At 35.0% G+C, this 13,041-nt stretch overlaps 2 protein-coding genes across 2 annotated transcripts; one reads left to right on the top strand and one right to left on the bottom strand.

Moving 5' to 3' along the window:
* Positions 1–5,273: 5,273 nt before the first annotated feature.
* LOC116143698 (auxin-responsive protein SAUR66-like) lies at positions 5,274–8,085 on the bottom strand. Its single transcript, XM_031429137.1, has 2 exons — positions 8,024–8,085; positions 5,274–5,978 (listed from the first exon to the last, which is right to left on the bottom strand). Exons 1-2 carry the CDS (start codon positions 8,083–8,085, stop codon positions 5,414–5,416), a joined length of 627 nt encoding a protein of 208 aa, XP_031284997.1. The 3' UTR covers positions 5,274–5,413.
* Positions 8,086–10,437: 2,352 nt separating this feature from the next.
* Positions 10,438–12,901, top strand: LOC116143787 (probable ribosome-binding factor A, chloroplastic). The gene is made up of 4 exons (XM_031429244.1): positions 10,438–10,855; positions 11,639–11,812; positions 11,958–12,168; positions 12,638–12,901. The coding sequence occupies exons 1-3, from the start codon at positions 10,511–10,513 to the stop codon at positions 12,102–12,104; spliced, it is 666 nt and encodes a 221-aa protein (XP_031285104.1). The 5' UTR covers positions 10,438–10,510; the 3' UTR covers positions 12,105–12,168; positions 12,638–12,901.
* Positions 12,902–13,041: the final 140 nt, after the last annotated feature.

Here is a 13,041-nt window from a genome sequence, read left to right as displayed (position 1 = left end):
TTCTCAAAAGTTAAACCAACTTACTTTAAATGTTATGAAATATAAATATAAATGTATTTACATTACTTTTTCTACAAAAGTTTTTATTAACCCCCCTAATCTTTAATTTTATTTTATATTAGTCTCAGTTTCTGGTTTCTGGTTCTGGTTTCGGTTCTGGTTCCTAACTATAGGAATTGAAACCAAAATCGGAACCTACCTGTTGACGGTTGGTCCTAGGTAAGAACCGAAACCAAACCCCAGGTACCCACCAGTTCCAGTTCCAACCGGTTCTTTTGAACACCCCTAGCTAATACGGTGGCCAGTGAAGGATTTACTTGGCTATCAACTTCAGGGTCCTGAAATATTAATTGAAATACGTGCAAACTGACATGAACACCCCTGGTCACAAAAAAAAAAAAAAAAATTAATCTGTATTTGGAAATGGAAGGTACAGGAATAGGACCAGTTGAGAAAGACGGAAGCAAATTAATTCTCTGCCTCTGGTTAGCTGGTCCTCTTTTCTCTCCACTCTTCTTTAACTTTGAGCCACTCACTATTCTTTCATATTACTCTTAAACTCCCTTTGCCCCAAAAAGAATATCTTCTGTTCATGTGAGAAGAAGAGAGAAGAATTTCCTCATCCTCACAAATTCAATTTATAATTATCTCTTTTAATTTCCATTATTGATTTTTGCCATACCATACTATCATACTGTTGTTTCATGCCACGCCCATTTCTCTTTCTCGTGGGTCTTATTTGTCTTCTTCACTTACTGTATCTCTATCAGTAATTTATTCTGCAACCTACACTTTATTCTTTCTCCTAGTTTGATAACATTAATAGAATTTTATTACCATGATTCAGATGGAATGTCATAATATAATAATGCAGTTGAGTAGCCATAGAACATGGAAACTTGAACTGAAGTTTCGTAAATTTAGCGTACTCAGAGTACTTCACCTGAAAGTATATACTTTATAGCAGATAATGAAGCCAATTATTTAACATCTGCACCTGTCGGTATCGGAAAAGTATCCAAACGACCATCAGGTGATTTAGCAGTCAATCAAGATTCTTAAATGTATTATGCAGAGGTTTTTAGTTCAATCTATATGGATTGTTAATAAGGATGATTATTGAAAAGATTTACTCAACTGTTAATTTCAGGATCACAAAGAATTTATTGAGATATGCATAAACTAGTTCGAATAGCTCCAATCAAAAAAAAAAATAGTTAATTCGCGATGCTTAGTCCAGATCTACTCATCATTCTATAGCTCTTGTATGTTACAGTAACATTGTGTACAAGATTGAATTAAAAAGTGAATGGGATGAATTATAAACCTAAAAAAATACGTGTTGGTATGTAAGTTCATGTAATCAATCAATATGCCCATTTTAATCAAGGGGGAGACAGATTTGACAAGTACCAGTTAATGCATGGGTTGATCGATCAAAGAAAGAAAGGAAAACATTAAAAGCTGCCAGGTGGGCTTGCATGTTTTTTCTGCATATTGTCCCCATTGTCTCTCTCCCAAGCTCTACGTAAATTCATGGAAGGAGCTGCTCTATACCCATTTCTGCTTAATCAAACCAAATTAAATCAAATAATATAATCCAATCATGTCATTACATCACATCATTAATTATTAATCTCAAGTACTTCATTATTTATCTAAATTAATTAATAATGCACACCCATCAGAACAGAAGTGGTGCCATTTATGTTTATAAGTAGATGAACAATATAATCAAGTGATACAGTAGATGATTAAACCTGTCCCTTAACTATCTATGCTTGCATCAAATCAACTTCTGTGTTTTTCCCTCGTGGAATCATTCTAAAGTACGTAACTTCCACAGTAAAAGGGCGAGACATGAATGACGTTTTGATTTTTACACAACACATTTCACCATGAGATTGTTGCACAGAAGAAACCAGCGTACAGAAATGTCACAGAATTGGCTTCGTAATAATTTTTTTTATAATAAAAAAATATATGGAAGAGCATCAGAAAAAATTACCATGACAGAAATATATATACTGTGAGGGAAAGAAGTTGATGGAGATGAGTTGGATGGTCTGTTTGGTTGCATCCATGCGGCCAACTTTGCCACAGAAGCAAGCAACAAGGTCTGAGAAATGGCGATAATAAATCAAAGCAACGTACTTAGTTACAAGCTGATAAATATATATATATAATTTGAAAAGACGTAGTCCAAAATAATCCTTATACAAATAAAAAAACGAAAAAGCACAGAGAGAATCTGATGATAATCATGATCTGAAGCTGTCTTCAACCCCTTGCATTAAAGATCATCCTACTCATAGCCAACAATGAAACTTAAATAAACAATTCCAACAATCGGATGAAGATGAAACAACAGGTTTTGTTTAATTTAGTTGTTGGTAATGTTAAAAAACATTAGAATATAGATAGTTATATATAAAAAAAAAAAAAATGCATATATGTCTGTGTTAGTTGATGTGAGGGTGAAGAACAAGTATAGGCCGTGATGAAGGAGAGGTGGGGTGCAATTTGTAATGTGGGGAAAACATGTTGGGGTCAAAATATATTTGAATAGATACTGTGAGTTGGCATTGTCGGGTTATTGCATTTGCATACATGTTACCAATTTAACCCCCCTAATGGTCTTATAGTTAAAGAGCAAAAGGGTCTAATATAGGTTCATAAATTCGAGTTCTCACAAACTCTAATAGGGGTAAACATTGAAAAGATTTATCCGATCGTCAATTTCAAAATCACAAAGAATTAGTTGAAGTACGCGTAAACTAACTCAGATCTGCTGAGTTACAGAAATTAATTAAAGCAATGTCATTTTCTTTGGTATAAATATTGAGTAATTAAAGATGGCATTGAAGTGTAAGGTTGGTCCCCAAACAAGTTGGGTTGGCAATATCATTTTCAGGAAAAGAGAGAGGGACAAAATTGTGTTATTGATAAAGTAGTAAAGTACGAATCTGTACTGGGCCTGTAAAATAAAGCAAAATCTAATTTGTTGATTATGATGGGGATGAGAAGCACGTGATTACTACCCCACATAAGGTCCCATCTAATCAGCATGATGAAACTGTATAATAAAAATTAACCCTAATGTTAAATCTACAAGGCACTAGCACAATTTTTTTTCACAATCCTCAATGTGACAGTTCATCATTAATTAACTTATAAAATAGATCTCATCTTCTTGTATAGGTCCCGTTTACCCATTTACGAATGAAAAATGATAGAGTTATCGAAAAGTGTATACCGAAATTGTGCACCGAATGACGTAACAAAATCCTGACCATTGATTAATATTAACTTATAATGAATCAACGGTCAGGATTTTGTCACGTCATTCGATGCACAAATTCGGTGTACACCTATCGGTAACTGTAGCATTACTCTTTACAAATTAACCAATAACAAACTGCTACGTCGAAGATTACAGATTTAAGATTATTGTTGTTATTGGTTAATGTATCGATTGATTGAAACGAAGAACAGTTTGTCATGGACCTTGGGAGATGACCTAAACTTAGGTGCTGATGGGCCGAATCACTGTTACTATTGGGCTTCATTAGCTGCTGATCGGCCCAATCAGTGTTCCTCTTGGGCTTTAGTCCCTCTCAAATAAAATAATAAATCTTATCCCTAATCTTGCATAAGGATAGGATACCATAAAGCGAAGCTTCACTTCCATCACATTCATAATTAATATTTTAAATGTTACTTTACCATGATTAAAAGAATATTGTTAGATTTAATAACAATAATAACCTAAGTTGAAAATGGAAGGGAATGAAGACAAATCAAATCCGCCATCAATGGAGCATCCACTTTTCTAATCTATATTAGGAGTAGCAGGTTAATGATTAACAAAACATAATTAGTATGTCCATTAGAAACATAGTGTTACCATATATACTCGGTTTATTTTTACAAACTTCACCTATAATCTCGATGTGGTAGCTAAGTTTGCACTGTCACGTCAGCTCCACCACACTGAAAACACAAACAATAATTTTGATTAGAAAAAAAAAAGAACCACCACACTGAAGACACAAACAATGATTTTGATTAGAAAAAAAAAATTGGTCCTTCGATAACAATAATAACCTTGAGTTGAAAATGGAAAGAAATGAAGACAAATCAAATCCGCCATCAATGGGGCATCAACTTTTCTAGTCTATATTAGGAGTAGCAGGTGAATGATTAACAAAACATAATTAGTATGTCCATTAGAAACATAGTGTTACCACAACTTTAATTAATGTTACGTTTACGGTCTATTTTTACAAACTTCTCTTATAACTTTGATGTGACAGTTGAGTTGTCATTATCACGTCAGCTCCACCACACCGAAAGCACAAAAATAATTTTGACTAGACAAAAAAAATGGTATTTTCTCACAAAAGAAATGACTATTTCTTACTAAAGAACAATCGTTCATTCATGATTGTTCATTTTTAATAGTGCTTAGGATATCTTGAGCTAACGTGACAATATCAATATGTTGTCATATTAAGGTTGTAAAAGAAGGTTATTGTCAAGTTAAAATTGTAAAAAAATATCGTGAGATTTAGTTGTAAAAGTAGCATTTTTCTTAATTAATTAATGGATAAAGATTGACTCACAATTCAATCTGATAAACTTTTTCTTATAACCCCGACGACAGCTCGCAAATAAATAAGCAGGATCTATTTATAAACTGACCAATTTTGAACTGTTATGTCAGGATTATTATCCATAATTAATTATAATTAGGGTGACAAAAAAGCAAAAGCACTTGTCACCTTTTGTTCTTTTATTTTTTTTTTTCTACGGATAGTACTACTGTACTACCTTATCTTTTTTATTTAATTTAATCCCTAATTACTTTAACTTTATCAATCGGACATGCTCTGTCTCTCCTATTCACCGTTCCACCACCTTTTAATACTAACACTATTAATATGCTTTTTTATTTTATTTTTAAAATAAATAATTACTAATATTTTATGAATACATGATTAGGAATAAACTTCAGTAATTTCTTGTGATTATATCAAAAGGATAATATAATAAATGAATATAACAGAATTCCGTTGCTTAATAATGTTCATTAAATATTTCATTAATAACAATTCCTACAATTAGTCACTCAATTTACAAGAGATAATTATAAAATACTCTCAACACCACCCCACGCTCCTCCTCCGTTTCAACTCGGGATGACTCAACCTATTATTCGGCCATCTCCTTAAAATAAAAATAAAAAAATAAAAACTTAAAAAAAAAATAGTAAATAATTAATTAATATTATCTCCTAACAATTTCAAACTCAAAATATGTTGATCTGTTTGTTAGTCTTCCTCCCACAACTCGGTGACTCGGCTGAGTCAACTCAGCCCGGAGCTAGCTTTTCCACATCGAGTCGCTCCTTTTAATATACTGATTTATTATCGGCAAACCCGCGAAGCAACGGCCCTGATTCACTGAAAAACTGAAGGTTATCCCTCATGCTGACGTGGCAACACCTATGAAAATCCTCCAGACTCAAGTAGCGACCCGATTTACCGGATTCAGTTCGGGCCATGACCCGGAGAACCTCTTCGAACATTAACTCATCACACGGGATGGTCAACGGGCCAACGTTGCTGAACCCGTACTCCTCTTCGGCTTGTACGAGGAGTTTCTTGAAGATTGGGTGGTTCAGGTACGTTGCGCGCACGATAAACCTCTTGCAACTGGTCCCGACACACACCGCCACGTGTCCAGCAGGAACATCGGAAGGCGCACGGGAGGCGGCCACACGGGCCTTCTTACGCCAGTGCTTTAACATCTGCCGGATCCTGACAATGTGACGGATCTTGTTGCAGTTGGACATTTTTCCAGGAAGAAGAAAAAAAAACAGAGAACAGGGCGAGAAGCGAGGAGTGACGAGTGACGAGTGAGTAAAGTGGTTTGGAGTTGTTGAGGAATAATGTTGGGCAGGGCGGGTCTTATAACTAGAGAATAGAAGTAAAAGACGAAAATAGCCTTGGAGATTGAGATATTGACGAGATTGTGTCTGTTGTTTGAATTGGAGTCAAGGCCATGTGAGGAAAAGGCCTTAGAAGAGAGTAACGTGGGATTAATTAAGTTAAATAGAAGGTTAAGTTAGGTTTAGAGTTTTTTTTTTTTTTTTTCTTTTTTTTGTAATCAAGGGTGTCCGGGTTAGTTTATGTGCACCTCAATTAATATCCTAAGACCTTAAAGTTGACAATCGGATAAATCTTCTCAATGACTATTTTTATTAGTAACCTAGATCGATCGAACTTAGAATCTCTTCAGTAATACACCCAAGAGTTTTAATTAACCGTTAGGCCGTCCAGTGTTGGTTAGTTAGGTTCAGAGTTGGTTGATGATTAACTGAAATGGCATGTTGTTGTATGTGTTTAGCGAGAGAATAAAACAGGATTTGGGAGCAAAAGATTTTTGTTTCAAATTAATAATTAATTTATTAATATTTACTACAGAATAAAGTGTTACCTTGAGATCTCAAAATTGTGTAATCCAACTCTAAATCTAAACCTTCCATTTTCCTTGCACTATCAATTAATTAATTAAGGGTTAAGTATGAATTATGAAATTAATATTGTAGTAGATTCTATTCTATTAATGAATGATAAAGTGTTGAGATAGAGTTACCATATTTTAATTTGGATCCAAATGAAATGAAATGATTTGATTAGATTAGATTCTCTTTGTCTCTAGAACTAGTTAAATCATATGCATTCTCTCTCTCTCTCTCTCTCTCTCTCTCTCTTGTTAACCGAGGGTGTTCAAGCCTTTCAGACCAGTTTACGCATACTTCAACTTATCTCTCAAAGTTCTGAAGTTGACAATCGGATAAATCTCCTCAATGATCACCTCTATTAACAACTCAAATTGATCGAATTCAAAATCTCTTGAGTAGTACACCAAAAAACTCCAATTGATCACTACACCACCGATGGTGATTCATATGCATTCGTTCTCTTTTTTTTTTTTTTTTTTTGAACAGGGGCATCCGAACCAGCCTGCACGCACTTTAACTAATCTCTCAAAGTCCAGAAGTTGAAAGCCGAGTAAATCCTCTCAGTTATCACCCTTATTAGCAACTCAAATGAATCAAACTTAAAACTTTTTGTATAATACATCTAAAATTCCCAATTAACCGTTAAACTACCCAGTGGTTAGTTCATATGTGTTCATTCTCATTTGGCGATATAATTTAATTTTGTTGCATGTGCTAATCATCATTAATAATACTAATCATTTTAATAGAAATAATTTATATTAAAGTTTCAAATTAACCGTCGGAGTCAAGGGACACTTTTACGGTACAGGTCACAAGTTGTACCTAAAACATTTTTAATTATCTAAAAAGGCCCCTTTACTTGATATTATTTACTTTTACCTCCTAAAGAAACGTAAAATATGTATGATTTGTCCTTGTAAAAGTTAATTAATTAATTAATAATCTCTTTAATGAGTGGTTGTTGAAGTAACCTTAACACTTACTACAATTAGTGACCAAAAATAAAATTAATTAATCCCATGATCTGCTGTCCCCCTATTGTCTTTTTATTAACCGAGTAATGGTGATTAAATTAGTAAATCATTAAAGATTTAGCGAATATATGCTGGGGCCTGTTAATGGACTGATTAGATGACTTCTTTTGGATCTAATTAGAACTCAAAACCACTTTTCCAGCAGCTCCTTGTTTGGATACAAAAGTGATTGCTGCCAGGACAAGCAATGTAAACTGCTTAATATTAAAGCCATGACTGCCGCTTGCTATAACCTACCCAGTAACATTATGCTTTCTTGTTTTATATAGAGCAATGTTCTGAAAACCGGACTGGATCATCTGGTTAGACTGGTTTAACCGGTAACCAGCGGCATATCCAGTCCAGAATTATGTAAAAACCGCTATTTGCGTTTAAACCGGATCGGGCCACGGTTCGACCGTTGGAATAGTGCCAAATCGCGGTCCAATCGTGGCTGAATCCCACCAAATTTTGGCACCAATCGAGGGAGAAAACATCGTTATTAGACTTGACGGCATCTCCACGACGAAACCCAACCATTTTCAGTGGCCGTCGTCTAGCCTTCGTCGGTCGCCGTCCACCTGAACTTCATGCGACCGTCGGACTTCTTTTGTTGATTTCGGCGATTTCTAGCGCCAATGGAACTCCCTAGCACCACCATCAGATTCGTCGGCACGTATACATCAAAAGCCCCATGATTCCAAACCTCGATTGACCGTCGATCGTCACTGCCGCCACCATCACCGACAGGGGTGTTTTGGATAGATTTCAAACCTTAAAGGAGTATTATATGGGTGTTTTTGATACATTTTAAACATTCAGGGACTAAAAAAATTTTACAGAATACAGTCCAACCGACTGATCCAACCGGTCAAACCAAAAACCAGACCCTTGAACGGGTCATGGTCCAGTCCGATTTTCCGAACATTGATATAGAGTAAACGATTTTTTCTCACCCGAATAATGACTTAATGACACATTCTAAATTTATATTTTGTTTCGATTCTGGTATCGTTGCGACCCCACACCACTACCATTCTCTTCTTCGATCATCACTCATTAAAACTCCTCAAACTCTACTCCCGTCAATCTCGTCAATCACCGATAATCAAGCGATTAAGGTTTGCATAGCTACCCCTCCCGAATCAAATTCTGATCAATCCCAACCATCAAAAGACTCATTGGTTTCCCCTCTTTAAAAGCTACAACAGTCTGGACTGAGTTTATATTTTTGTTCACTATCAAAATATAAATTTGGATAATTAAATGATATTTTAAAAGTCTATAGGTAGAAAATATTGTCATTAAGCCGTAATTTAGGGGAGAAAAAATGGTTAACTCTCGGGACACATCACTTTAACTTAACCACTGCCAAATTGGTTACTTTAATAAGTGCTTTTGAAATTGCTATTACTAGACTCTGAAAAAATGATACAACTGGCGATAAAAAAAAAAAAACAAAAAGCACAAGAATCGATTAGCATAGGAATAGCCGAACAGCATAGTCAATGCTTTGGCTTTGAATATTTGTTATGGGCAGAAAGGCGGAATCAATGAAGCCTAACATTTCAAACTAATACCCAATCTGTGAATTGCACCCAACAACCTTTGTATCTTTTCATTCTAGTCCATCTGAAAGTACTGGTTGTGGTCCATTAAGACTGATATTGTTGACCATTCCTATGAATTGATAAAAGTGACTGATATCAGAAATTTTTACTAATGCTTCCTTCCTTCTCCCTCAACCCAGTTCATGTACCACCGCTCTAAATCAAAACTATTCCTGAAAACGAGAGTTGTAGATGTAACTTAACTTATTCTTCCTCTCTGTGGCCAAAAAACAAATCCCAGAAACTGTTGAAATCATCAGCCATTATTGAAACTGTTTGTTTAAAGCAATGGGGTGATATTTTCTGTTGACATAAATGGAGTTAAAAGAAAATATATAGTTAGACATAAATAATTGTACCAACTGTTTAAAACTGTCTGACCAGTTACATGAACAAAACATAAATATAATTGTTGACCCCATTGTTTAAACACACCATATCTTTTTATGAAGATTTTTTATTCTGTGTATGAAGATTTGTTTTCTTTCATAAAATAAAACTTTGCATCACTCATGATCTGTTACTCCAAATCCGACACAATCAACTTTAAACACAGTTCACAAACTGCAGGAACAGAAGATGCAGAGATATGTAATGTATATAAACTATAATTAAAATATCAAATATTATAATGAAGTAAGCATCCATAACTTGAAATATTCTTGGCTTAAAGAAATAGAGAAGTAAAGAGAAAGTGAGATGATGAAGCAGCAGTTTCCAGCAATGGTGTATTATAATATTGCAAATGGAATATAATTTAATGGGAGCAGAAATCATGCTGTTTGCTCTTGCCTCCTCCCCATTTTTGTAATTCCCAGTTCATGGCACATGAAAGGCCATATTACAGCTATAATTGTATGATGCTACTTGTTTTGTGGATGGTTAAAGTTTCAGTTTCAGAACCACTGTTTGGATGCATTATTCAAGAGATTTTGAGTTCAATCTATCTAGCTTGTTAACAGGAGCGGCCACTAAAGGGATTTACCTGACTATCAACTTTAGAATCTAGGAGATTAGTTGAGGTACACGCAAACTGACTCAGACGTTAACGAAAAAAAAAAGTTCAGTTTCAGTTTATTTTACAACTTATTCTTCAGCTTCTGCTTTAAAATGGGCTAAAACCAGGCCCAGAAAACCATTTTCTGGGCTTGCGTAGGTTAATCAGTTCTTTAATGGGCTGTCAATTTCCTGAGGAGACAACTAATAAAAGAAATTATTGAATGACAGGCCGTCTATGTCCTGAGGAGACAACCGACGTGTCACTTAATGCTTCAGTGAACATTTTATCCAAAAATATCGCCAGATATCCTTGAACAAAGACGAAGAAACAAGAAGAGAAACGATCCACCACGGCGATGTTGCACGTACCCTCTTTCCAGAATCTTCATACCCGCCAACCCTTCTTCAGTTTCCATCATCACCACCGTCATGTTCTCCCCATCACAACCTTCCATTCCACCGCATGGGCGCCGAAATCAACGGTCCCGATTCACCTCCGCAGAGGGCATACAATAAAGTGTATGGCGAATCCTCGGAGAGTGAAAATGGTGGGGAAACAAATAATGAGAGAACTTTCGGACATGCTCTTAACCGACAAAGTGTTGCAGTTTGCTGTCTTGCCCGAAGCTGCCTTAGGAGCCGACCGCTATCTCTCTTCTCTTACAACTATCAGTGACGTTGAAGTCTCCGCTGATTTGCAAGTAAATATAACTATATATTCTACTCAAATTTTTATTCATTTCATGTATTTTTTGTAGCATCTTAAAAGATGGTGTAAAATTAGAAATTTTTATAACAGTTCAGTTTTTTTTTTTTTTTTTTTGGATTGTATATTGGTTTGGTTGTTGAAAAATATTTTCAGATTATGCGTCAAATGATTAATTTTGTGGTTCTGGGTTTGGTTTTAGCTACTATGATGAGTAATTTCAACTTATGAAGATAAGTTATTTTTGTTGCGTGGACTGCATTGCATTGGACTTTTTTTCTTTTTTAGTTGTATAGATGTAATACTTTTGTTTTCGTAATACTCTGTAGTTTAATTAAGGAAGGATAATGAGTGTTCTGACTTTGGATGTTAAAGTTTGTAATGATTTACCGTTGTAGTTTATCCATGGCGATTGAGATATTAGAAATTTGTAGCAGACAGTTGTTTTAGGATGAAAAGTTTTGGTAGGTTTAGAAACATTGAATTTCATATTTGTGAATTGTGCGGTCAACTTGTTAAACTATGTTCTGTGGATTATCATTGTTGAATGTTACCAGCCTGGTGTTCTATGATACAAGTATCAGTTACATGTCATCAGAAAGGTGCTATTAAGAATGCGTTACTGTGATTAAGCTCCAATGTAGGTATTCTGCATGGTAAGATGTCAGATCATGGTGTATATATTGGTATAGTAATTAATTGTGGGAGTGACTGAACTTTCAAGTGAAATTGTAGTTATTTTGCCGGTGATTCATTCTATATTTCCGTATGCTTGCAGGTGGTTAAAGTGTATGTATCTGTTTTTGGAGATGATAGAGGGAAGGACGTTGCGATTGCTGGGTTGAAGTCAAAAGCTAAGTATGTTCGTAGTGAATTGGGGAGGCGTATGAAGTTGCGGCTAACTCCTGAGATACGCTTTATTGAAGATGAATCTTTAGAGAGAGGAAGCAGGGTAAGACCTTATCAAATATCATTTATCTTGTTCACAGTTATGTCTTTTCTTTATAGTTTAGGTAATTGTAATTTGTATTTGTGATACAATTAAGTATCTCTCTTTTCATTTTCCGACCCATACTGATATGTTTATTCTATTTCAGGTCATTGACATATTAGATAGGATTAAGGCTGAAAAAGAGGTTTCAAAAAGTCAAAAAGGGGAACAGCTTGAATCAGCTGATTTGCCTGAAAATGAGAAAGATTGGGAAGGTGATGATCCTGATGAAGACATTATATATGTGGAATAGCAGTGCGCTTAGTTCCTCAGCATTTCAATTGTTAGACTTACAGCAGGACTTTCCCTGTTCTCAGGTTAGTTATATCCTTTCTAGTGATTCTTGTAAATTTATAAGTGGTGCAGAAAATATTCTTTGTTTGAAGTACCAATTATTTGTGTGATTGCACTTCTGAAGTAGACATGGAACACTAACTTTGAACTTCGCGATATCCTTATCATAGCTCACAGGAACTAAGCCATCCCAAATTCCCATTTGTGACTATGACTATGCATACAATGTGGTGATGACTGGTGGGATAAACTTAGAACCGAAACCACACCTCTATGGAACAAGAACTTGGAATGTAGCCAAGAATTCCGATGATGGCATTTTATCATTATTCAGAACCTCGGTGCAAAGATTGGTTGTTTTTATGTGCCGAGCTTAGCGTTTCCGTTATGGATTACGTTTTTAGAACTTGATATTGCCATTTAAGCATACAAGAATATTTAAACTATCATTTATTTGGCAATTCAAATCAAACCATTGGTTGATGTATGCAGGGTGGTGATACTAGCCATATTGCCAACATGGACAGAAGCCTTGTCTGCTTGGCGTCATCGATGGAAGGATAGATTTTGACCATCTCAATTCACAAGAAGCTAATAGAAAAATTTTCTTGTGTAATATACAAGTTATAATCGTTTTGTTAGTTCTGAATACTAGTGTAGGTGAAGTATTGTGGAAATTCAGAACACTTGAGATATGATAATTTGAAAGCGAATGGAGCTTTCTGTGCAAAGATTCGGCCAGATTTTTTAATTTAATTTACACTTCGATATTCCTATTTGAAACTGGTATATTATACTTGATATTCAGTTAATATTGCAATTTCATTAAGAAACCACAAGGATATATATATATATATATATATATATATATATATTACTAATCTCGAAGGCATTGC

This window comes from Pistacia vera, unplaced genomic scaffold (genome assembly GCF_008641045.1).
Source record: "Pistacia vera cultivar Batoury unplaced genomic scaffold, PisVer_v2 Contig432, whole genome shotgun sequence".
Lineage (NCBI taxonomy): Eukaryota > Viridiplantae > Streptophyta > Magnoliopsida > Sapindales > Anacardiaceae > Pistacia > Pistacia vera.
This window is presented reverse-complemented; position numbering and strand designations above follow the sequence as displayed.

What these genes read in the sequence shown, in the direction of transcription:
- LOC116143787 (XM_031429244.1), top strand. Translation starts at nt 10,511, where the DNA reads ATGTTGCACGTACCCTCTTTCCAGAATCTTCATACCCGCCAACCCTTC. An exon ending in AAGTCTCCGCTGATTTGCAA is followed by an intron (nt 10,856 to 11,638) that starts GTAAATATAACT and finishes GTATGCTTGCAG; the next exon opens with GTGGTTAAAGTGTATGTATC. An exon ending in CTTTAGAGAGAGGAAGCAGG is followed by an intron (nt 11,813 to 11,957) that starts GTAAGACCTTAT and finishes ATTCTATTTCAG; the next exon opens with GTCATTGACATATTAGATAG.
- LOC116143698 (XM_031429137.1), bottom strand. Translation starts at nt 8,085, where the DNA reads ATGGTTGGGTTTCGTCGTGGAGATGCCGTCAAGTCTAATAACGATGTT. An exon ending in GATGTTTTCTCCCTCGATTG is followed by an intron (nt 5,979 to 8,023) that starts GTGCCAAAATTT and finishes TCTATTCTCTAG; the next exon opens with TTATAAGACCCGCCCTGCCC.